This window comes from Aethalodelphis obliquidens, unplaced genomic scaffold (genome assembly GCF_003676395.1).
Source record: "Aethalodelphis obliquidens isolate GAN/ISIS:26980383/991018 unplaced genomic scaffold, ASM367639v1 scaffold40, whole genome shotgun sequence".
In the NCBI taxonomy this organism is placed as follows: Eukaryota; Metazoa; Chordata; class Mammalia; order Artiodactyla; family Delphinidae; genus Aethalodelphis; species Aethalodelphis obliquidens.
The window spans coordinates 13,526,819-13,552,326 of NW_020837984.1; the positions used below are offsets into that span (position 1 = coordinate 13,526,819).

General features: G+C 45.8%; 1 protein-coding gene across 3 annotated transcripts in view; it reads left to right on the forward strand.

Annotated features, from left to right (window-relative positions):
- Positions 1 to 25,508, forward strand: part of ARHGAP25 (Rho GTPase activating protein 25) — a 90,822-nt gene that overhangs the window by 43,916 nt on the left and 21,398 nt on the right. Inside the window, exons 2-4 of one of the 3 annotated variants that reach the window (XM_027131882.1) lie at positions 679 to 878; positions 7,851 to 7,938; positions 13,615 to 13,731. In XM_027131882.1, the coding sequence (XP_026987683.1) occupies positions 679 to 878; positions 7,851 to 7,938; positions 13,615 to 13,731 (405 nt within the window). Of the gene's footprint in view, positions 1 to 678; positions 879 to 7,850; positions 7,939 to 10,019; positions 10,395 to 13,614; positions 13,732 to 20,045; positions 20,244 to 25,508 lie in introns of those variants that run through there. The other 2 variants (XM_027131883.1, XM_027131884.1) reach the window with 2 other exon arrangements.

The following is a 25,508-nucleotide window of genomic DNA, read 5'->3' on the forward strand; positions in this document are numbered from 1 at the left end:
TGTCAGCGCCATGGGAGGGACAGCCCAACTGAAAACGTAGTAGGAAGGCAGCTACAGGGAGACCCTTGGTCCAGCACAAAGGGCTGTGAACACTCTCCGTGGGCGGGGAACAGAGAGTACTTGACGACACTGGGCAGGAAGATTCAGGAGGTGCTGGCATCCTGCACGCTGGCTGTGTTGTCAGGGGTCGGGGGGCTTTGGGGGCCGCTGGGGCAGGGCAGTACTGGACAGTGAGGTTGGGGAACACAGTGACTCCTTGTGAGGAAGAAGCCGGGCAGCTTCTGACTGCCTCTGCAGCTGTGTGGGACTCACCCTGAACCCTGAGAGCAAGAGGCATTATTTTCTCCCCTCTCTTGTCAGATATTGACTCCCACGCAGGAAAAAGGAAGCACCTTTTGTCAGATGCTGCGGCCACTTCCTCTTCTGAAGGCTCCAGCCAATCTCTGGCTTTGCAGAACGAGGGCGCTGACTCCAGCTGCCGGACCTTGAGGGTGTAGGGCCCCAGGGCCGGCGCTGATGGGAGCCAGCCCCTCGGCTGGCCCGCTGGGTTCCGGGGCAACCTCTCTGCTGCAGATCTGGACCCCTGAGCCTGGCCTAGCTGGGGCCCAGCGCTTCCCGGCCCCTCCCTGCACACTGCTCACAGCCCCTGTCAGCCCGCCTGTCTGTCCCTCTCCACAGCTCGGTCAAGGAGTGTGATGACCGGAGAGCAGATGGCGGCCTTTCACCCCGCATCCATCCCCAACCCACTGGAAAGGCCCGTCAAGATGGGTTGGCTGAAGAAGCAGAGGTCCCTCGTGAAAAACTGGCAGCAGAGGTACTTCGTGCTGAGGGCACAGCAGCTCTATTACTACAAGGACGAGGAGGACGTGAAGCCGCAGGTACCAGCCTGGCTGTTTGCCCCCTTCCCAGGGCTGTCCCCTCCTGGGTGCGGGAGGTGGGTGGAGCCCCGGAGATCACTACAGACTCGCAGGGGGGCTTCTTACTAGGATGAGACCCCTGTCCATTTGAAAGGACTTCTCTCTCTCCTTCTCACCCTTTGTGAGATACATAAACTGAGTTGCAGAGATGACAGGGTGATCTGCCTTGACGGAGCCCCAAGATGAGCGCTGGGGCTCTTCCTAAATGCAGCGCTAAGTCAGGGTGGGCAGCGTGGTCTTGATGGGAATGTGGAGCACAAGGGCTCAGGGAGAGTGGATTTGGGTTCAGGAAAATTGATTTGGGGCTTTCATTTATTTGTCTGTTCAATCAGTATTTATTGAGCATCTACTGTGCGCCAGACACTGTTCCAGGGAGTTGAAATAACTCAGTGACTAAAACAGATAAGCACCCCTGACACGTGGAACTTAGAAGATGGGGAGGGGGGAAGCAGAAAGATAAACATAATCAATAAGAAAATTATGTGGTTTGTTAGAAAATGACTAGTTCTATAAGGAAAAAATAGAATGGGCTAGGAGGATCAAGCATTTGGGGGAGGTGGTACAATTTCAAGAAGGGTAGCCAGAATGACTTCATGAAAAAGGGGACATTTGAGCAAAGATTAAGGAGGAGAAGCAATCCGCCAGGCAGATCTCTGGGTAAAGAGCACTCCAGGCAGAGGGGACAGCCAGTGCAAAGGCCCTGAGGTAGAGCATGTCTGATGTGTGTGGGAAATAGCAAGGAGGTCAGCGTGGGAGCAGCAGAGTTAGGGAATGAAAGGATCAGAGGAGATGAGGTCAGAGAGTGGAGCGTTGGGGGTTGGGACGCAAATTGTAAAGGACATTGTAGTCCACTGTAAGGACTTGAGTCTTTACACTGAGGGTGACGGCAGGCCTTGCAAGGTTCCTGGCAGAAAGGGGTCATTCCTGGGTTATGTTGTAAAAAGATGGTTCTGGTTACCATGCTCAAAAATAGATCCAAGGCTGAAGGGAGGAGGTATAAGGGTAATTTAGGTGAGAGGTTACTGTGTTTAGAATCTCAGTGGGCTGGAAGAAAATGATCAGATCCCTGATATACTTGAAAATACAGCAAACAGGGCTTCCAGATGGAGTGGATGGGGCTAGAGAGGGCTTTGATCGTAAATCTTGGGCCCAGGTCTTTTCTTCCTGCCTCATTGATTCCTCATGGCCATCGTGGCGAATGAGAGCAAAAGGGGATGCTGTTAACAGCTGAGAGACCCCAGGTGTAAATTGTATGTCTCAAGGCAGCCAGGAGGACTGGACACCCTTTCTAGAGTCATGCCTGTGGAGGTGGAAGAGTGGGCAAGGAACTTACTAGGGAGGACAGACTCTAAAACTTTCTGGAGCCAGAAAAAAAGCCCCAAGAAGGGTGAGGATATTGAAGGTGGATGGCCGGGTAAGCAAAGAAGTGAGAAGGTCATTTGGAAGAGGACAGTTCTCTCTAAGGGCAGGCTTGGGGCTCTGTGAGGCACCGGCAGTGCCCGGTTAATCAGGCCCTCCACTCAGAGGGCTGTGAGTGTCTGTCCCTGCAGAGGCTGGAGAGGGGCCAGAGACCCCACCACTGCCTGGGTTCTTGCCCAGTGTCCTGTGCGTGGTAACCAGACTTTCTTCACTTTATGAACAGACCCTATCAGAGGCAAGCAGTTACAAGCTAAGATGGGGTTCCTGGTACATTAATAGCCGAGGTAGGAAGTCTTCCCGTCTGCGGAGCGTGAGGGAGATGGCAGTAATGTGTTAGCCTTCCCAAAGCAGCAGAAAGGGAAGTTCAGTGAGGCTTACTTCCGCGAGGTGTAGCAGGGAGCTCGTGTTCTTTTCCTGGCTCTACTACCATCTGGCCGAGTAATTATTTAATTTTTCTGGACCCCTCGTTTTGTCTTTTGTAAGATGAGGCAATCATACCTGGCCTGCATCTGTCCCAGGATTAAATGATATGAAGCATATGTAAAAAATTGTTTTGTAAAAACATAAACGGATGTCAAAGAGTAAAATAAATTATTGGAGGTCCTGGCTTGTCTCCCTTACTTTTGGAGGAGGAAACTCTGAGTCCTCTCAGGATTAAATTAGTCTGATAATTAGGTAGAGCTTCTTCTAGAATGACAAGTATGGTTTATTTTTTAGAAAACCTATTAATGTATCAGACCAATAAGTCAAGATCAAGAAGTCGAATGAGAAAAACCACACAACCCCTAAATAGATGGCTGAAAAGAGCATTTGATAAAATCCAAAACTCATTTCAGATATAAAAAGTATTTTTTTAAAAAGGAATAAAATGATAATTTCTCAGAATATTTTATTTTATATGGATGTGAATATCTTGATTACAAAAGCTATATGGGTATATAGTTGGAAATCTGGAGGAAGCAGAAAATCACGAAGTAGAAAATAATAATTATCTCTTCAGTGAGAAATAACCACCTAAATCCTCAATTCTTCCAGTTTTTTCTATGCATGTACATTTAGAAACTCATCTAAATGCAAAATTAGTATAATAGTATTCTTTAATTAAAAATTAACAATATGTCTTGAATATTGTCCAGTGTTATTAACTATTATTCTACAATGTAATTCTTAGTTGTGGCAAAATAACTTATTTTATGGACATTCTATAAGTTATTTAACCAATTTCCTCCTAGAAAGTAGTTGAATATTTGGGCTGATTTTTCTATGTTATTATAACAAACAAGAATTAAGTGGATATCCTTGTAGACTTTTCATATATCCATCATTATTTTATTAAGATAAAGAAAAGTCTATTCAAAATAAAATACTTTCATTATGCTATCATTTAACATTGTTTTGGGATTCATAGACATTGCAAATATCTAGACGTGAAATGAAAGATATGAACTAAATTCTTGGGAAAAAATAAAGGTCTATTTCCACACTATATTTCACACCATTCATGATTCTGGATGGGTTAAAGACTTAACGTGTGAAAGCGAGTTCATAAAAATCCCAGAAGAAAGTGTAATTATCTGCGTGATCTTTGGGAAGCAGGTGTTTCTTAAGCATAGCAACAAAGACAGCACAAGGAAAAGACTGATTTAATTGCATAAATAGAAACGTCTGTACCTTAAAAACCAAAATAATAAGGTGAAAATGCAAAAGTAAACAGAAAAAATTGTAAACAACTATTGTTCCTATTTAAAATAGTCTCAAATCTTATAAGAAACAGCAATAGGAAAATGAGTAAATGACGTAAATGGGCAATTTCCCAAAGAAATGTAATAGCCAAAAAGCATATATAAAAACTACACTCAGTCATAATTAAAGACAAGCAATGGAAGTTAATGAGATACCATTGTCCCCTTATCAAAATGGCAAAGATTTTCTAGAAATTCCAATGTTAGTAAAGACCAGGGAACAGGAATTCTCATGCACAACTGGTGGAAATGAAAATCTGTACAACCTTTCTGGAGGGTAATATGCCTCTTAGAAATGCAAATTCTTTGACCTTGCATTTCTAATGTAGGGGTTTATAATAGTGATGTGGAAACAATGCCCGGTGGTAGGGGCTAAGTTATGTGAGGCCACTTTTATATATCTATCCGATAGAATATAATTCAGCTGTTGATGCCCTAAATTAATACTTTTTGAAATTGAAAGATGTCCATAATATCATTGCTTTGAAAAAAGCAGTTAACAGCAGAGGATGCTTTATATGCTAATCCTATTCTTTTTTTTTTTTTTTTTTTTTTTTTTTTTTTTTTTTTGGGGTTTTTTTTTTTTTTTGCCTCTCCCGTTGCGGAGCACAGGCTCCGGACGCGTAGGCTCAGCGGCCATGGCTCACGGGCCCAGCCGCTCCGCGGCATGTGGGATCCTGCCGGACCGGGGCACGAACCCGTGTCCCCTGCATCGGCAGGCGGACTCCCAACCACTGCGCCACCAGGAAAGCCCGCTAACCCTATTCTTGAGGGGAAAAAAACAATGAATCTGTAATTTATGGGAAAAGCCTTGGAAAGAAATACACAGAGATGTTAACTGAGTTATCTCTGAGTACCGGAGTTACACATAACTTTTACTTTGTTTCTTTCTCTATGACTAAAAAATAAATTAGTTGTAAATTTGAAAAGAACACACATACACTCCGATTCCTAAAAAACTCAAAAAACAAAAATCACTCCAGTAATCTTAAAGCAATCAGATGAAAAATGCCCTCATGTATACTGATGATGTGTACGCTTGGTGCAGTCTTTCTAGAAAGCAATTTGGCCAGATTTCTAAAAGCCAAAATATATCATATCCAGAATGACTGGGTTTTAAGAAGCTATCCAAAAGAAATAATAAGATATATGCAGTGCTATTTGTAATTAGAAACAGTAGACCAAATGTCCAACAAAGGAGAATGATTAAGTAAATTATGGGGCCCTCTATGATGCACCCTTGTATGTGCTCTTCGAGGGGACCCTGGGGTTCAGGAGAAGGCAGTCTGTGCAGTTTTTCCTCTGAGTTCTCAGAAAGGTCTGTCTAGCTCTAACAGTATAATGCCCTGTAAGTCCATGACCTAGCTTCCTATAACTCATTCCAAAAGTTTCTTTGTCAAGGAAGTTGTTTAAAACAGAATCTCAGTGAATTGCCCTCAAGTCTCTGCTACAATGATGGTTTTAGACAATCCTGGCTTAGATGTTCCATTGCCTCATGTGCTTTCTCTGAAGTTAGAGCAGAGAGTTGTCTATCAGGGGTGAGCTGGGAAATGTTTAACCAACAGCCCTGTGGTAGGGGAGTTGCTCTGGACACAGCATTTACCAATTTCTGTTGTGTAAATACTCCCACCGTGGCTGATTCAAGCTACCAGCATCCCTGAACACAGAGTTGAGAAGGGATGTACAGTAGCAGTGTTAGATAGTATTTCTACCACACAGATAGATTTGATGTAAATGACCGTACGAACAGAAATAATAGTAAAATAGAGCAAATAATTAGGTAAATAGAAATTTTTGTCTTTTCTTTTGTATTTATATGAGATGATGGATGTTCACCAAACTTATTGTGGTGATCATTTCATGACGCTTGTGGGTCAAATCGTTGTGTTCTGCACCTTGAACTTGGACAGTCCGGCATGTCAATTGTGTCTCAGGGGAATTGCAAGAAAAAAAAAAAAAGAAAGAAAGAAAAAGAGAATTAGAAAGTGATGAATTCTGAGTAGTACTACCTTTATTTTTAATATAAAATATTTCATTGTAAGTTTATATAATTTAACTTTTAATAATGGCTGTGAGTTATGTCACCAGAATAAAACACTATGTTGTTTTTTCAGACAGGAGGAAGCACTGCCTGGTAGGAAGATAAAGAAAGTGTCATTTCAGGGGTACCTCCTCTCCTAAGTTTGTCTCTAAACTATTATTTGATAGTTTCATCCCAAAACAGTAAAAATAAAATACAAAGTATGTAAATACCATTTACTGAACACTTACTAGGTGCCAGGCTCTGTGTTAAATTTCCTGAATATACCATCCAGCAGCACAATTTAAGGGTCATTTTTTTTCTGAGACCACTGATATTATTTAAAGATGGTGGGGAGCATGTAGCTGGTGGTTATTTTTAAGTAATAAAATTAGAGAAGTGTAGGCAGAATTTTTTTTCTTTTCTCTTGTCCTCCTTCCCCCGGCTCCCCTCCTTCCCCTCCTTCTCTTCCCCTTTCTCTACCCCACCCTCCTCTTCTGCTTTCGCTTCTACTCTTTTTCTCACTCAGTCTTAGACATTTGCATTTATAGACCCCCAAGAAACATTTATTCTTTCAGGATTCTGAGCTGATCTGGGAGTTCCTTAAGACTCTTCCTTTATAGCTTTTCTGCTACCAATCCTTTTCATGCATGGTTTGTTCTAGAAACAAGACATCACTGTTTACTCAGCTCAGAATCAGACACCCTACCTACGACAGCTAGTGAAATGTAAATTATGAGTAAGGAACTCTAGGACAATTAACTGTGCCTCCTCGTGCTGTTACTTAAACTTTGAAAGTGTTGGTTTCCTCATCTGTAATGTGGGAGTGGCCATCCTGCCACGTTTCTGATTTGGGGGCTGTTCTGAGGTCTAAGGAGATGTTGCATGTGACGATGCACTGTCAACGGTAGAGCAATGAGCGTACACGTGGTGGAAGTGACTTGGTTTTCTGATGACATATTCACGTGTAAGGTCACAAATTCCACCCTCACTCCACCCCTCCCCCACAACGGATCCATGATCCTCCTCCCCTTGCCTGTTCAAGGGACATCAAGCTGCTGGGTCCCAGCACTTCCACTGTGATGGTGAAGAGCACAGGGTCTGAACACACTTCTGAGATGAATTACCATTCTGCCACTTACTAGCTCTGTGACATTGGACAAATCACAGAACCATTCTGACCCCCGGTTTCCTCACTTGTAAATTTGTGTAGCAATACCTTGCCTGGAGAACTGCTTAAAGGACTAAGCGAATAATACACATTCAAGGTGCTTAGCAGAGGGACAGACACCTGGAGTGTGCTGCTCAGAAGCTCTTGCTGCTACTAAGTACTGCATCGCCTCAATGAACCTGTGGTTCAGTCTCCAGTGCCCCCTTTGGCAGCCCGGCAGGTGGTATGGTCCCGCCAGTCTCAGCATGGCCTCCACAAAGATCAGGTGTCTTGTTTGGCAAGGAATTTTAGCTCTTGGAAAGTAGGAAGAGGCAAGTGTTGGTGATGGCGTCCTCTCAGTTCATTCTCCAGTCAGAACCTTGTCCTCCTGCCTCTTTAGGCACCTTGCTTGCTGTCACACAGCCGCCACTTCATTTCACCAAGGTCTGAGTAGCAGAAGTGCCCCCTTCGAAGCTGGGATGCCAGCTTTCCATGCTCCTCTCTGCTATCCCATCATTATCCTATCTGTCCTCCACCTTTATTTTAGTTCATAGCTGGTAATGTTTTTGCTTACCTTAAAGGCCTCGTTTTCAATCTTTCAGGGTTGCATGTATCTACCAGGGAGCACAATCAAGGAGATCGCCACAAACCCAGAAGAAGCGGGGAAGTTTGTCTTTGAAGTCATTCCAGGTAGGTGACGAAATGTGGGATAGACGTGCATCACGTTCCCATGTTACTTCTGACCCCAGAAGTCAAGGTTACGTTCAGTGAGTCCGTCAACCGGCTAGCCAACCAACCTAGTAAGAATGCATAATAGTTCTGTATATAGTTAATGGTCCCATACTAGTTCATTAACGACACGTGAACTAAGTGCGTGTGCATCCGGTTGAGCTCTGTAAGCATTTCACGAGCATCTGCGTGGAGCCAGGTATCCACTAGGCACTGGGATACTGATCGGAAAGTGCATCATCCCCGCTCGCTAAAAGGAGCTCAGCTTTGAAGACGAGTGGGACAATAAAATGAACAGTTAAATTATAAATTGAACCATGTGAAATCGCCATGTTGGTAGGTCAAAAACGGTCGACAGTCAACAGTCTCATATAGTTCATTGTGACCTATTAAGAAATGACAACTCCGACTTCCTGAGCACTTACTGCGTGTCAGGCGCTGTAATTTACCTATTGCACAAGCTAGCCACGCACTGGAGGGTGTCTCTTTCTAATCAAGAGTTACCTTCCTCGAATGCATTTGGGGAAAGGGGAAGTTTGTCTCAGTTTGTCTCAAGGGAAGTTTGCTTGTGTCTGTGGAAGTCTATCACACTGAGGCTCTCCTCCCTGTCTCTTGCTCCTTCACCAGCCCCCCGCAACCAACAGGAACTACAGAGCTGCTGGTCCAGCTATGCAGCTAGGTTGCTGCTGCCATGCTGACACAGCAGGGGAGACCAATGTCCCCTGAGTGCCCCTTGCCTTAAATTTCTTCTTACCTCTCACACAAGGCAGCTGTGCGCATAAGAAACTGGATGGCAAAGTCAGTGTAGCAGAGAGGGTAGACATGCCCCATCTGGAGCCAGCCTTCCCGGGGCCACATCCTGGCCCTGCCACTTACTATGTGTGCAATTGTGATCAATTATTTAATTTAATAATTTAATTTCTCTTTGCCTCTGTTTCTTTACCTGGGAAATGGGAACAATGATGATGGTAGTGAGGATTAAGTAAAGAAGTATATATGCCGCACTTGGTGCAGTGCCAAGTGTCTGAAGTTTTGGCAATAACTAGAGGAAATTGTAATGTAGAAACCAATCCCCAAACTGGCTCTGACTATTTATAGAAAACAAAGAAAAGCAGGTTTTTTTTTTTGAAAGTTCATCTCTTCCCAAGTGGCCCCCTCATGGGCACTCCCTTGCTTTTTATCTGAGAGTCTATTCATTTTTCTTCCTCCTCAGAGGAAGAGCCTACTTTTCCAGTCTCTCCTTTCTGGGATAACCCCACCCTTTTCCCACAAGGTTGCTTCTATCCCTAGGATCCCTTTCCCAGCACAATTCAAGGGATGTGACCATTCATGATGACACATGTCCCAAAACCTGATTTTTCAATCTGGGGTGACCCTATTGAGAGCTCCAACTGCAAATTTACTGTGGACTTTGCTGTAAATTGAAGATTGCTGTCACTGTAGGATGAAGATTTGTCCTCTCATTGTCACTCACGCTTACAGATGTCTCCTGGGCTGCTGGGGGAATTCTTGGACAGATTCACACATGTGTGTACGTGCACACACACACATTCAACTCATATGGACAAACAACAATTCTAAAGCAATAGTATGGCAGGGAACCATTTTCCTAAAGACACCATCATTCTCAAGGCTCCACCTAACCTAAAATGAGACAACCCTTTAAGTTACGATGTAGAGAATATTCAGTTCCTCTTTTTGTCGTCCTCTCGTGCAAGACAATTCTCAGGGGCCAGCGCTGGCATCAGAAATGGCCTCCCTAATCGGGGCCCCCTCTCTGTGATCACAAGTCTTAGCTGCACAAAGGCCATAGAGAAGAATTTGGTTGTGGTTATGCTGTTTTTCTTTACTTGGAGCAGGCAAAAATTTGAGGCAAGCTTCTCTCTCCCTAACTACCTCAAGCAGAATAACTATCTGTTCTCCCACCCAAAGGGAGTCATCAGGGATGGGGGGTTTATTCCTTCTGTAGAATAAGTAGCATTTAATTCTCATACTGCCTTCTGAAATGTTACACCAAAATTATTGAGCACCTGCTACGAGCCGGGCACTATTGTAGGAACTGGGGATCCAACAATGAACAAAACAGCCTGTATGCAGCTTACAGTCAATGGGGGGAAGACTGAAAACAAACCAAATAAATGAGAACATTGTACGGTTTTATTATGGGATAAGTATTATGGGAAGAAAGCAAAGAAAGAGAAAGTACTGGATGAGGTGGGGATGGCAACTGTTGATTTGTCATTTGAAATAGAGCGGGAAGAATAGACATCATTGAGGTAACCTTTGAGCCAAGATGGAAGGAAGTGAAGACGTGAGCCAAGTGCACATCTGGAGGAAGAACATTCCAGGAAGGGGAGCAGCCAGTGCAAAGTCTCTGAGCCTATTTCTTGTGTCCAGGAAACATCAAGGAGGCCAAGGTGGTTACAGTGGAGTGTTGAGAGGGGAGAAGAGTAGGTGATTTGGTCAGGGGTGGGCACAAGTTTTACAGGCACTGGTAGGCAAGTGTAAAAAGTTTAGTTTTTGTGCTACAAGGATGAAAATCCATTGGGAGGTTTTGAGCAGAGAAGTAATGTGATCTGACTTTTGTTTTAAAACTCTTTTGAGTTGAGACTAAAAGACTAATAATTATTGTAATTATCCAAGTCAGTGATAGTAACAATGAAGGGGGTGAGAAATGATCAATTTCTGGACACAATTTGAAGCTAGAGAGGACTTCATTTGCTGATGGATTGGATGTAGGAAAGAGAAGTCAAGATTGACTCTAAGGTTTTCACGTAAACAACAGGAAGGACGGCTTTCCTGAGATTTGTGTGTGTGACCAGTTTTGGGTGGAAGATCAGGGCTTTAGCTTTGGACGTATTAAGTAATTAATTCAATTTTAATGATAAGGAAACTAATGTTCAGGATAATTTAGCTACTGCTGTGATAGAGGTGATGATAAGATGTTAAGAGGTTTAGAAAAGGGAGTCCCCACTCCATCTGGAGTGGGAGGGGGAGGTTTGAAGGAAGGGTCCTTAGAGAAGATAACATTTGCACTAGGTTTTAAAGGATGGATAGGAGTTCCTTAGGCAGGGGAAGAAAAGAAGGGAGGTTCCTTTCTGACAGGGGTAGCAGCCCAGTAGGTGACACAGGCTGAACAGACTGTTTAAGTCAGAGAAAGTATGTGCCTGAGGGCAGAGATGCTGTTCATGGGCTTTGTGTTAATGTCAGGCAGTTTCCCTCAAAGACAGCTCTTCCTCGCACCCCAATGTGCCCAAACATTCATTTTTTTGAAGGGTAACAAAGAATTTTCAAATTCTCTTTGGCTCTTGTCTCTTGAATCTATCTTAATATTACCCAGCCTCACCTTCCTTACCCTCTGGGATGACTGACTTCTCAATCCATCTTGTCGTCAGCTCTTCTAATCAGAAAGATCAGTCCATGGAAGCCCTGGTCATTGAGGAACATCCTGAGAGGTGGTTGCCATGATGGAACTAAAGGAATCTCTCAGGAATGAGAGATAACTGAGAAGGCATGTTCTTGATAACGTAACAGACTGGAGTGTAGGCATGGTGGAGAAGGATACCAGATAAATTTTGGCCAAGGTCAAATTTGAAGCGCTATGGGCTGGTGGAAACTATTGGGAGAAAGACCCATGGCCTTGCCTTGAGTTTGGTGGTAACTTACTGGGTAGCAATGGGCAAGGCCCTTTGCACTCTGGGCTTCAGTTCCATTATTTGTAGAGCAGAAATGATACTAGAGCTCTACTCTATTACTAAAGGATGTTGTGTTTCCTATGGGATTCTTTAGTTCTGCCCTGAGGGCTTTTTACTGCCCATCTTACTTCTGGAAACACCCAGTTTCAGGATGTTCCTCAGTGACCAGCACTTCCATGGGCTGACCCTTCTGGGCAGAAGAGCTGATGACCCAGTGATAAGATGGATTCAGAATCAGGTTGTCTCAAAGTGTAAAAGAAAGTGAGGCTGGGTAATATTAAGATAGGTTGAAGAGACTGAAAACAAAGGCACTTTGAAAGTATTTTGTTGCTATGTAAGAAAATACAGGTTTGGGCCCAACTGGGCAGCTAGAACAGGGTCTTTTTTTTAAGCTTTTTAAAAGTTGAAATATAGTTGATGTACAATATTATATAAATTACAGGTGTACAATATACTGATTCACAGTTTTTGAAGGTTATAACCCATTTACAGTTATTATAAAATATTGAGTATATTCCCATGTTGTACAATATATCCCTGTAGCTTATTTTATACCCAATAGTTTGTCCCTCCTAATCCCCTACCCCGTATTGCCCCTCCCCATCCCTCTCTCCACTAGTAACCACTAGTTTGTTCTCTATATCTGTGAGTTTGCTTCTTTTTTTGTTATATTCACTAGTTTGTTGTATTTTTTAGGTATGACGTATAAGCAATATCATACAGTATTTGTCTTTCTCTGACTTATTTCACTTAGCATGATGCCCTCCAAGTTCATCCATGTTGCTGCAAATGGCAAAATTTTGTTCTTTTTTGTGGCTAAGTAATATTCCATTGTATATATATACCTCATCTTCTTTATCCATTCATCTGTTAATGGACACTTAGGTTGCTTCCATATCTTGGGAATTGCAAATAATGCTATGAACATCAGGGTGCATATATCTTTTCAAATTAGTGTTTTTGTTTTTTTCAGATAAATACCCAGGAGTGGAATTGCTGGGTCATATGGTAGAAAAACAGGCTCTTTTTGAAGGAAATGCCCTGATATTTTGAGAAGAATGGGTTGATGTCCCCTAAAGTGATGTGAGATTTAATAGTATCCTGTAATTGAAAGGGATTGCTGTTATTTTCTTGTACTTTGTAAGACCTATGTTTGATGTGCCCCTTCTCCCTCTCCTCTCCTCTCTCCCTATTTTTCTCTCTTTGTCACTTTCTCTTATTCTTTCTCTTGGTCTCCTCTCCCCACTCTGCCCCCTTGTCATTTCTTCCACCCTTTTGTCCATTTGATAACACCAACCCAAGACATACTACAGATGTCTGTCTGTAATCTTGGGTTTAAAGTGAAAACGATAAAGAATGTCCTAACAAACTTCATTTGTCCATCAGCTATGTATCGAGAGCCTACCACTTGCAATGTCTTCATGCAGGCAGGAGGGCAGTAATCCTGAACAGGAGGCACAGATTCATAAGAAAGGCACACGGTGCTCATTGCCCCTCCCTCCTGAGTTGCTGTTCCCTCCTCCAACCCCACGGCCGAGCTCAGGGTAGCCTAGGAAGGTATCCATGATTGGCATGATGGACTTAGGTTTCAGAATCGTATGGGCTGAGCCTGTCTCCTCTTGTACTGACACTGCCCCTTGAACTTCCTCTTAATTTTTGATAGGAAATGGCTTCTGTCCTCCATGGGGACAGATCTCAGCCCAAATCATCTCAGTTGCAAACCACTGAGTTCAATGATTTGTGTATAGGATTAGAGCTCCAGCAAAAACAATAAAGGTGCGTAGATACTCAGTTCTGCCGAGGAAAAGTAGATGCCTTTGTGCTGTTTGACCGCTTGTTTAATTGGACCAAAGAAGCAATTCAGGCTCAGCTTCCCCTCGCTGCCCCTTGCTCTGGCCCCTGACCAATGTATGACCTTCATTAGTGTTACTTCTTCCTCCAGCCTCATGTGACCAGAGTCGCACGGGACAGGACTCCTATGTCCTCATGGCCAGCTCCCAGGCGGAAATGGAGGAGTGGGTTAAATTCCTTAGAAGAGTCGCTGGCACACCCTCTGGAGGTAAGGACTCCTGCAGGCTTTCCTGGACAGGTGTCTGTGACATCTCAAGGATGGGAAGGAAGTCGTTTCAGACAAGAGCTTTCCTTGAACAGTGTTCAAAGAAGACCACCAGAGGACAACTCTGAGGCCATGCTCATTGCCAAGGCTCTAACTTCCCTCCCTGGGTGATGTCAAAGCCAACTCCAGATTAGCTGGAAGGACTGCAAGCCCTTTGCACTCATCGGCAAATGTGTGTGATGCCCTGAAGCAGTCCTTTCTCCTCTCTGGACACAGTGCTCTCATCTGTAAAACGAACGGGTTGGACCAGCTGACCCCGGTTCCTGGCAGCACTAACCTTCAGTGGTACCAAGAGCCTGCCCAGTTATGGGGGTTTGGGAACCCAAGAAGGTTGATGGCAAGATCTATGCTGAAAGCATAAGTTAGGCTGATCAACACAGGAAACTAAAGCTGCTGTCCAGAATTGGGGTGGTCACAAGGAGGAGAGGTTCCGGAATTGTGTCTGCAGTCTTACAGGTACACAGTGAATTCAAGGTTGAACACTTTTCTGGGTTACAGGTGTTTGAGTTTATAAGCTCAATTTCAAGGTTACAAGCTCAAGTGTTTGAGCTCTCTGAGAACACTCAGTGTTGAGAACACTCAGTGTTGTGTCCACACTGCAGGAGGGCCCTGCCTGTGAATAACTAATGTGAAAAAAATCTGAAATTAACAAACAGGTGAATTCAGTATGTGTTTTTTCCTTTCATAAAAACATGAAAGAACTGGTGACACAAGGCAATCTCAAGTGACCATTTTCCTTCAACTTTTTTAGGAACACACTCATTTGTGTCAACTCCAGGATAACGATATAATTTATGATTATTTATCACTTATGCTGCCTGTTATTTTGGAAATTATTTGGGGGGGGCTGTTATAGCTCAAATATTAAATATTTATTTGATTTCCCAATAACTTCTTTCAAAAATTATGAACATCTTAACAATTTTGTGGACATTTGAAAAAATATAGGAAAACAATCACTCCTAAGACTACCAGAGGTGTTTTTATATTTTCCTTCCAGCTGGTGTTCATATATACATACTTGTTTCTCAGGATGACAAACACAGGATTTATGCAGCTCGGCACGGTTTATTTTCTAGCTTAATTTTCCCAAAGGGCTGTATAATCTTAATTGATAAATTTTATCCAAATGATGTTAAGCAAGAAAGAGGTATTTGCGGGGCAGGTGCAAGTTACTCCAAGAAACCAAGGGCAGGAACTTCCAGGAGGACTGAAGGGACTGGGGCTGAGAACTGATGTTTCCCTGGGGCCACGCAGCTTCCCATTCCTCTTTTCTCTGCCTGCCTGTTTTTGTCTAGTTAACAGCCCTCTGGCGCTCACGCCCGTCCCAAATACTGCTGTGCCAGCCCCGGCTATCCTGTATTTATCCCTGGAGTACCAGCAGAGGCTGAGCTCAGCCTCTAGTGCCTCCCCCTTCCAAACTCCTGGCTCAGCTGTGGTCAGGATCTGGGGCAGGGAGGAAGTCCTGTGGCCAGTGACCTGCCCAGGAGGGGCTGCGAGAAAAGAAGTGACTTGGATGGGACAGCCTAATTTGAGTGCCTGCCTCATACAAACAGCTGCAACCTATTACAAAAAAGAGGAGTGTAGTTTCATTAACCATTTCCCAGTTCCTAAACACAGTATTTTTTATGGTGCTAATCAGGTTGAGATGAGCGGTTTATTTATTAAAGCTCTGTTATGTGCTGCTCAGCCTGGATGGTCTGACCTGTGACCTTCCTTACCGCCCTGGATTGTGTGAGGGCTGACATTTTCTGCTTTCCCTGGCCCAGTGCTTTAGGCTGTCTGCAGCGACAAGGGTAGCACATGTCGTCTCAATTATGTACCTGTTCTGAGCCAAAATGCTGTAGAGGGCTTCACTGGTGGCGCAGTGGTTGAGAGTCCGCCTGCCGATGCAGGGGACACGGGTTCGTGCCCCGCGGTTCGGGAAGATCCCATGTGCCGCGGAGCGGCTGGGCCCGTGAGCCATGGCTGCTGGGCCTGCGCATCCGGAGCCTGTGCTCCGCAGCGGGAGAGGCCACAACAGTGAGAGGCCCGCGTACCGCAAAAAAATAAATAAAAATGCTGTGGAGGCACTGTGACCGGCATCTATGCCCCGTGTGGTGCTCTGCTCAGCCTTGTCAGGGTGAACCGTTGCAACGGTCATAACCCACATGGGGATTTCTCCCTCACCCCACTTGGAGGCCACCACCGTCAGAAGCAAGTCAAGCGTAAGTCCTGTAGGCAGAGGAAAGTCCAAGGGAGGAGAAATAAGAGTCCAGCACTATTTATGTATTCAAAGAACAAGGTTTGGATTTGATGTGGCATCTCAGATTGAACCAAACTCAGAGATCTCAGGAGGAGAAGGCATTTTAAGACAGCAGAGTCCAGTCTGAGGTCTTGGGACAAGTCAGACATTTGCTCTTCCTGTTTGTAAGTCAGGAAACTTCAGACGTGAGGAAGTAAGCGATTCGTCCAAGGGACCCAGCCGTCGAGGGGCAGGGCTGGGGCTCCTGCCCCTGGGGAGCCCTCTTTCGCCTTGTAAAGTGCCTCTGATCTGGGTCTACTAGATCGGCAGGGTGTGCCCCCTCACACTCTGGAAAGTCACTGAGGTACGTTGCTGCTGTCTTTTTGCAGCTCTTCATGAAACTTTCTATGACTTTTCCCACCCAGAACCTACCCACTTCTCACCACCTTTGTTACTTGCCATCCTGGTTGAGGCGCCAGACTGCCTTGTTCGAGTTGCAGCAGTGGTCTCCAAACTCTCTCCACGCTTCCAGGCTCGCCTTCTTCTAGTCTGTTTTCAACAGAGAGAAGAGTGAACCTATTAAACCTGTCATCTCAAGACCCTTCTCTGCTCATCACTGTCTAATAGCTTCCTTTCTCTCTCAGAGGAAAAGTCGGAAGCCTTATAATGACTCCCCACAATCTGCCCCCACCCCCATAACCTCTCTGACCTTGTTTTCTAGAACTCTCTCCAGTGCCCATTTCACTCCAGCTTCACCAGCCTCCTTGCTCTCCCCCAAACACCCTAGGTACACTCCTGCCTCACGGCCCTTGCACTAGCTGCTTCCTCTGTCTGGAACCCTCCTTCCCCAGGGTGCTGCACGGCTTGGTCCCTTGCTTTCCTCAGGTCTTTGCTCAAACTTCACTTCAGTGAGCCTTCCCCTGATCATCCCGTTTCACACTGAACTCCTTCCCCACCAAGTCATTCTCATGCCAATTCTGCAGAGCTGAGGCTTCTTCCTGCCCCAGCTCCTTTTCTGGCTCCCCTGATGGGAGAGAGGGTCCACATGTTTCCCGTGGCATACCTAACTTCTTCCCCGCAGCTCCTCCTGCATCTGAGCTGACTCTGGACATGTCTCTTACCTTGTCCGATTTGATTCTGGGACCAATTCCAGTGGGTGCGTGTTGGGGAGAGGGGGAGGGCTCCCCACACGTCTAAGCAATTCTTGGACACCAGCTCGGTGTTCTACAATTTAACTCAATTTTGATGCTATCTACCTGGAGACAGCTTCAGATTTCACAGGTTAATGGCTCAGTCCTACAAAACTGCCCTCATATGCCTATGGCAAGTCCAGATTGTACCCTGTGCGTCTAACCAACCAGCTACAGATAGGAAGTTCCACAACCCCCTCCTTGGGTTCAAATAATTTGCTAGAGTAGCTCACAGAACAGAGGAAACCAGTTTACTTACTAGATTACTGGCTTATTATAGTAGAACAAAGCTCTGGAACAACCAGATAGAAGAGACGCATAGAGAAGGTATGGGGGACAGGCACGGAGCTTCCATGCCCTCTCCCAGCGCCATTCTACCTGCACTTCCTTGGGTTCACCAACCCGGAAACTCTCTGAACACATCCGTTTGGGCTTTTCTGGAGGCTTTAGTACGTAGGCACGATTGATTAAATCATTGGCCATTGGCGACTGAACTCAATCACCAGCCCCTCTCCCCTCCCTGGTGAGTGGGACTGAAAGTTCCAAACCAATAATCACATGGTTGGTTCCCCTGGCAACCAGCCCCCATCCTTAGCTGGGATCCAAAAATTACCTCTTTAACGTAACGAAAGACACTTTATCGCTCTCATCACAGGAAATTTGAAGAGTTTTAGGAACTCTGTGCCAGAAAGTGGGTGGAAGACGAAAAAATATTTATTATTATAAATCACAATATTGCACCTTGGAGAGCAGCTCTTTGGTGCATCTGGGTGTTCCAGCCTTTTCTTCCTAGACAGCCAATTTATCTCTCTCTCTCACTCCCTTTTTTTTTCTTTCTTTCTTTCTTTTCCTACCTTTTCTTAAGGGCCCAGCTGGAAAGGTTAGATTAATTTTTTCCCAGAAATTCTGGATGCAGTTCTAGGTTGTCCCGAATTACGTAGGAGAAAGGGAAGGGAGGTGATCACACCTCAACTTCAGGTGACTTGTTCCCAGGCTCCCAGCTGCCCACTTTCTCCAAACCACCTCCTCCTTTTAGTAAGGGGGCTCTGCCTTCCCTGGATCTCCGCATTGAAACCTGGTCTCCATCCCATCCCCAGGAGGCTGGCAGCCACCCTGCTAATTGTTACTCAGTCGGGACCTGCTTTGCCTTCTTCCTCTGGAGGATGGCCTCTGAAGTTTTCCTTGGGCCATCGCTGGGCGCAGAAGCACGGCACTGAATTACGCATAATTCTGCTCCACCCAAGCAGGTTGAAAGACCCTGGGGCAGGTCGCATGGTTTAAGCGTCTTTGTGTGTTTGCCAGCACTAGGTATGGATCATATAAATATGGAATTGTTCTATGCCTCAGGTTCCCTTTCTCCCTCTCATTTCTTTAGGTCTCTGCAGCCTTCAGAGCAAGATTTCACAACCCACAGCCCAGCGTAGCTGGTGGGAGTGTGGTCTCTGTGATTCACTGTTACCTCATGTGTCCTGCTTTTTCTCTGTGGCTAAATGGGACATTACGAGGGATGATTTTTATTTATTTTCAATAATTCCCTCACCTCCCTTCCCCTGAGATCCTAACACCAGACGGATACTTATTTAATTCATTTACTCAACAAATATTTCTTGAGCATGTGTCACGTGCCAAGCACGGCACCAGCACTGGGAGTACAACAATAAGAGAGAGAAGAAGAGAGAAAAAAAGAAAAGACAAAGTCTCTACTTTCAAGGAGATCAGTCTAGCAGAAGACACAGAAAGGAAAGAAAAACCCCAAGGAAAACCATAAAATTACAACGGCGAAAAGTACCATGAAGAAAAAACTCATGATGCTATGTAGGGGAAAAAAAATGTCTTTGTTAAGAAGTTCAGGGAAGGCGTCCCTGAACTAGTGATGATTAAGCTTCTGTCTGAAAGGCCAGTAGAGGCCAGCTAGGCAGAGAAGGGGGAAGAGGAGCAGTGTCCCAGTCAGAGGAATAGCATGTGCAAAGGTCCTGTGGCAGAAAGGAGAATGGGCTCTGGAGTGAGAGGAAGGTGAGAACAGTGGAGATAGCTATGTTAAAGATGTGGGTCTTCATCCTAAAGTGGCTTGGATGAGGGTGGGGGTGGTGGAGGTGGAGAGAAGTAAACAGGCTTGCTTGTTTCTGTGGTAGCATTGCCAGGACATGGGAGCGAATTTGACATGGAAGGAGACTGTGGTGTCAAAGATGAGTCCTCCTTTCCTAGGAGCACATGGAAGGGTGAACTTGGTTGGCAGCATCACACTGCCCAGGACCCTTCCTGGCAGTCCTTCCCTGCCCCTGCCTATCCTGCCCACGACGCTGAGAGTCCATTTCAAGTCTCCTGGGCATGTCTAGTTGGCCTGCTGCACTCTTTGCTGAATCTTCTCAATGGGAGGGGCGAAATCATCTCATTTCACCCGGCAACCCACCTCCAAGATCCTTCTCTCTGAACGCTCCACTGAGCCACATGCAACGCAGTCACTTCCAGGGAAGGGTAGGCTGGCTTCATCAGCGCTAAGTGAAATCCTGTGTTCCTGCCAGAGGCTTTGATATATGGAGCGATGTTGGTAAGGGCTGTGTGTGGGACTTTTCTTTTTTTTTTAACCCACGTCCCTGGTATTCCTTGAATGGCAGTTGACAATTCGCTGCTAAGTAAAAGGAGGCACTTATTTTTATTGCGGGGGCCTTGACAGCTTTATGTTCACTCTTTAAAAGCCAAGAGTCATGTGTGTAAAGGTGAGTGGGGAGGAGAAGCAGTGTGGGAAGGAGGAAGGGAGGGCTGGGGCAGGTGCCGACACATCCCATGGTTTCAGTGCCGGAATCAGAATCTGAGCAGTATTGACAAGCATGTGTTGATCTGGAAGCAAGAGGGGATGGTTCTTGCAGCTTGGGGAGGAGGGAAGGTCTGAGCCTGGCCCAGCAGAAAGTACGATTCCTCGGCCCCCGCCATGCCTCATATTCCCAGGATGCTGCGGTGGGAACTGGGCTGTGGCTTTCCTGCCCTGGCACTGCCCTTTTGCTGGAATTTCAGGAAGAAAACCCCCAAGCTCCAAAAGAAAGGTATTTCTTTCCTATTTTGTGATTCAATTCTTCCACGAAAAGACACTTCGCCCAGCTCCCCTTCCCTCTCCCGTCTGAGAGGGGGATGCTCCTGGGACTGAGCCTCTGGGGACGAGGCCAGTGGGGAGAAGGAGGAGAGGGGCAGGGTGGGCTCTCGGTGACCTGCGCCGGACTGGAGGTGGGGTGGGAGGGGCTCTTGTCCTGAATCCAGGAGTGTTGGAGCGATGATGAAGTAGGAGCTATGTTAGAAGGGAGGTGACAGCTAATCTTTCTACTTTTGCTTACCGGAACCAACACAGTGTTCTGGGGTTTTCCAGCAAATCTGGGGAGAGGGCTTTAGAAGTAAAGAATGGAGGATGGTTTGTGAGTAGAAACGGCGCAGCTCACCCCTCTCTCTCTTCCCTTGAGCCTTGCTGCTGTCTGAAATTTCACCTAGACAATTTTATTCCACTGAGTTTAAACAAGAAGGATTAAAGTACTGATTTTAGAATCACAGGGCAAATAGGACCTTGGACAGATTCCTAATCTGAGTCTCAGTTTTCTCATCTATGAAATGGAACAACTGTAGGGTTCTTATGAGGACTAAATGAGAGCACACGTGAAAGCTTTTAGGGTAGTCTGTCATAAATTAGCTTAATTAATTAAATGTATTAATAATTAGATTACATATTATAATTAATTAAGATTTGTACCTGTTTAGGTGGAAATGCGTCTGTTAAGGGTGACGGGTCCAAAGCGATGAGCAGTTCCGGGTGGATGCGTGGCCGGCAGAGGTTAAAAAGGGTAGTAGGTCACTAGTTCCCTGAAGGACTGAGTGCAAGCTAGGAGGGCTTGGCACAGAAGGGGGAGCTGGGTTTCACCTCTTGGAATCCTTGGGGTGGGAAATGGTCGTTGAGTACCTGTCTGCCGTCTTCCTCCATCACTGGTCCCTTCCCTAGTTTCCCTGGATTTTTTGGGTTCATCTATTCCCTTATATTTAGGCTCTTTCATGTCCACCCAGGATCAAAGGGTAGCAATTAGGATCCACAAGTCAGCAGTAGGCAGAACTCACGATTGGGTCTTTGGAGTTCCAGGGATATGGAGTTCATCATATGCGATGTGAGATGAAAAGTGACCAACCCTGACCTAGACAAAATGAACAAACAAGGATGCCCTTTCTCTCACGTTAGAAGGGACCTGTGGATCCTGATGTCTCTAGAGCAGGTCGTGGTCATTTCTTGGTAAGAATAACTTGGACTGATTTCTAGGCTGGAGATGGAAAGTTTGGAACCTTTGACATATGGGTGATATTTAAAGCCATGAGATTATGAAGTAGACGCAGACGCAGAAGGAAAGGCCTAAGACACTGCAACCTTTAGAGGACAGGGAGGAAGCAGGAATCATCGAAGGAGGCAGGGAACGAGAGGCCAAATAAATAAATGGAGAACCAAAAGTCACGTGGGAAATTGTCTCAAGAAGGAGGGGTGATTTGCTGGGTCACATGTTGCTGATGGAGCAGTTCAGATAAAGACTAAGAATTTGACCCTGGATTTTAGAAACGTAGAGGCCATTGATTTCTTTGACAAGCCCAAGTTTGAGGAAGTGCTGAGAAGAGTACATTTAGGAGAGGAGAGATGGGCAACAGGAGGAATGGAAGATAGCAGGTAACATCACTTTGAGGACGAATCTGTCGTGTGGCAGGTTCTGTGCCAGGAGGTAAAAATAGATGGTGAGCCAGGCAGGCTGTCTGCCTCTGAGGAGCCCACAGTCCAGTGGAAGAGAGATGCTTAACTAAATCATCATAAAGGGACACGAGAAGCGATGAGGTATGCACAGGGAACGCCATGAGCACAGCAGAGGGAGTAACCGGTTCCCTCTTAGAAGAAGGTGTTTGAATTCAGGCTGCAGGAGAATCAGGTTTCCAGGTGGGCAGGAGGGAGGGCTTTCACTCCAGAGATTTTCTGTTTTTGTTTTTTGCGGTACGCAGGCCTCTCACTGTTGTGGCCTCTCCTGTTGCGGAGCACAGGCTCCGGACGCGCAGGCTCAGCGGCCATGGCTCACGGGCCCAGCCGCTCCGCGACATGTGGGATCTTCCCGGACCGGGGCACGAACCCGTGTCCCCAGCATCGGCAGACGGACTCTCAACCACTGTGCCACCAGGGAAGCCCCTTCACTCCAGAGTTTTTAAGAGAAAGACTATTTTTCCTTCTTTCTATCATAATCTCCAGCTACCAAAGAAGCTGGTCCACAGCAGACGCTCAGTCTATATTTGCCAAATGATTTCATGAGTTGCAGTGGAAGGAATTTGCAAGAAAAAGAACTGCAAAAGAAACCATTACAATAATGTACAGTATGAGCGAGGATAGAGAAGAGAAAGAGTTTAAAGGGGATTTAAAAGGTCCTGATCTGTTAAGAAGGAAGGAGGGTTGTTGCAGATACTTCGAATGCTCACACTTTTGCTAACTGGATTAGTTGAGGGCGGGTACCTTGCGTTAATGGCTTTGTACTCTCAAGGTCTAGGAGAATGCGTGCTGCTTGACTGCTTGATTGATTGAAGGCTATTGCCTGTGGGGAAGTGTGTAGGAGAAGCAGTGATATGGGAGAGTTGGGGACGGGATGAGAGTGAGATTGGAGAAGACAGTGGGAGAGCTGCCATCAGATGTTGGGCTTATAGGCACAGAAGAGGGACAGAAAGAAATGAGGGAGATAGAGATGATATAGAGAGAGAGATTGGACCAGGTATGCGGATTTATGTGTCAGTTTATAGGTGATATCCAAATGCATGGAGTTGCATGAACTTTCGCAAGGATAACATCTAGAGTGAGGAGAAGTCGGAGTCGGAATGCTAGGAGATGACACACTGAAGGGGCAGGTGGAGGAAGGGCAAGTACCGGAGCCTGGAGAGCAGCCTGCAGAGAGATGAGACTAGAATGAGGGTGGACTGTTTCACAGCCACATAAGAAGAAAGTCTTGGGGAAGGAAGGAGAATCAATACCACAGAGTCTTCAGAGAAGACCAGTAGAGTGTGGAATGAACATAGGTCTGATCTGGCCATTAGGAGGGCACGAGAAATCTTAGTGAGCAGATTAGATGGGAAGATGCAGCTTGTGAAACAAGGTTGAGATGGATTGAGAGTTTACATGAATAACAAGGGAAACAGTAGAGGCTATGAGGGTGGATGACTCCCTCCAGAGGTAGACATGTTTTTCTATGAGCATATTGGTGAAGAGAAGAAAGGCAGGTATTAGTTGATGGCATGAGAGCAGGGGTGGGAGATGATTCTTTAATAAATTGGTAAAGATTTAGACTCACATGCTCTTTCAATCTAAGATATAAAAGAGGAGTGAAGACCTAGGAGAGGTGAAAAGGATGGAACCCACAGTTCAAGAAACATCATCTTAGAGGAAAGCACAGGGTACTTTTCTTCCCCTGAGAGAGGACAGACAGACGGACAGAGGAGGAAGGATAGGAGAGGCAGAGACTGGAGACCAGGGGGCTCTCTCATGATGCCCTTCATTTGGGGAGATAAGCGAAGGAGGAGACAAGGTCACCTGCTGAGGCAGAGGGGAGGGGATTGCGTGGTGAAGATTTGGACTGAAGGTCTTGTGGAGATCGGTACGCTCTGTACCTCTGCGGCCTGAGAAAGGCATGGAGGGGGTGGTGGAGATGCTGGACGGAAAAGGAATGTTGGAAAATGAGTGTCTTGAGGAGAATGACATTGAAAGGCCTGACTGTGGACATGGGAGGAAGAGAAGATGAACACAGGACACAGCTGAGAGACTCGGTTGAGGAGAAAAGCTGGTGGGCTGGCTGTGCAGAGGGCTGGAAGAAGGAACTTGATTCCAGATCGTCTGCCTTGGGACCTCAGAGTTGGAGATCATGTTTGATAGCTCTGACGTCTCCATGACGGTATCCTTCTCCATGGGCATCCAATGGGCTCCTTGTGCCCAAGTTTCAACTGCTCTGAAACACATCTGCTTCTCCCTTTGGGGTGCCCTCCCTGGACCCCTCAAAGGGAATATTACAAATGTCTCCTCGTCTGTGTTTTGAGTCAGATCATTTTAATCATTTCCTTCCAGTTTGGTGAAAACAGAAACCTAAGGCTGTATAGTTCCTCACATCCTCTAACTGTTTCTCATTATTTTGCATGGAGTCCTTTCATTTTCATAACTTGGTAGTAAGCTAATTGAAAGTGAGAAACACATCTTACAGTCCCTCCTTTTCTGTATAACCCATTTCACGTGACCTGCTGTTAACACATGCAGGGCACTCAATAGATGTTAGTGTGAAGCTGGATTCATTTACTGATGGGGTCCCTACTATTGTTTAAACTATAGAAATGCCCAAATTGTCATGAATCACTGAAAGCACTTGCTTAAAGATGACATCATGCATTAAGTAATTCAGCAAAACTGGTTGACTGTCTACGTAGCCCAGCCCCCATGCTAAACAAGATAATAACAAGAGACCCCTCCCCATACTCCCGGCCTCAGGAAGCCTACAGTCTTGCAGAGGGCACAGTACTTACAAATGACAATAGCACAGTGGAAAAGGGATTGGGGTATTACAGAAGGGATACAGGTGCACAGAGTGGCAATGGAGCCCCTCGGGCTGGGTCAGGGAAAACTTGGCAGAGGTGATGATACTGAGTCAGGCCAAGGAACACATAGAATCTTAGTAGACAGGGAAGGGAGAGATAAACAGACTGCCTCAGCAAGGGCATGAGGACTAGAGAGCACTGTGGGCTTTGAGATCATCAGGTTGAGGTGTCAGATCAGGCAGAAAGGTGGGTAGGAGCCAGTACAAATGCCAACCTGGTTTTCAAATTTTAGCCACAGAAATATTTAAGCAAACAGTCTCACTGGAATGCTGTAAGTAAAACAGACAACAACCCAGCAGGTCAGGTTGGGAGGAGGGAGGAGGGAGGCCCACGTGCTCAGCTCCTCTGAAATGTTCTCACCTCTCAGCATCTGAGGGGCCTCTGAGGAACCCCTGGAGCTTTGAAGGGGGAATTTGAAAATCGCTGCTGTGGCAATGGGGGAAGAAGTGGGTGACTATTAAAAACAAGGACAAACGTGCTCAGGTAGACCAGTTGTTTAAATAGCAGGAGGGTTTTGAACAATTACAGGAGAGGAGACCACAGCAGGGGGAGGTGAGAGAGGAGCCCAGCCTGGCCTAGGGCAGCGGGAAGCGGGGAGGACACGGTGGATTCCAGAGAGATCGCTGCAGCTCTTTACATGTGGCAACCGCGTTAATTAGAGACTGGATAAAGGGGACCAACCAGAG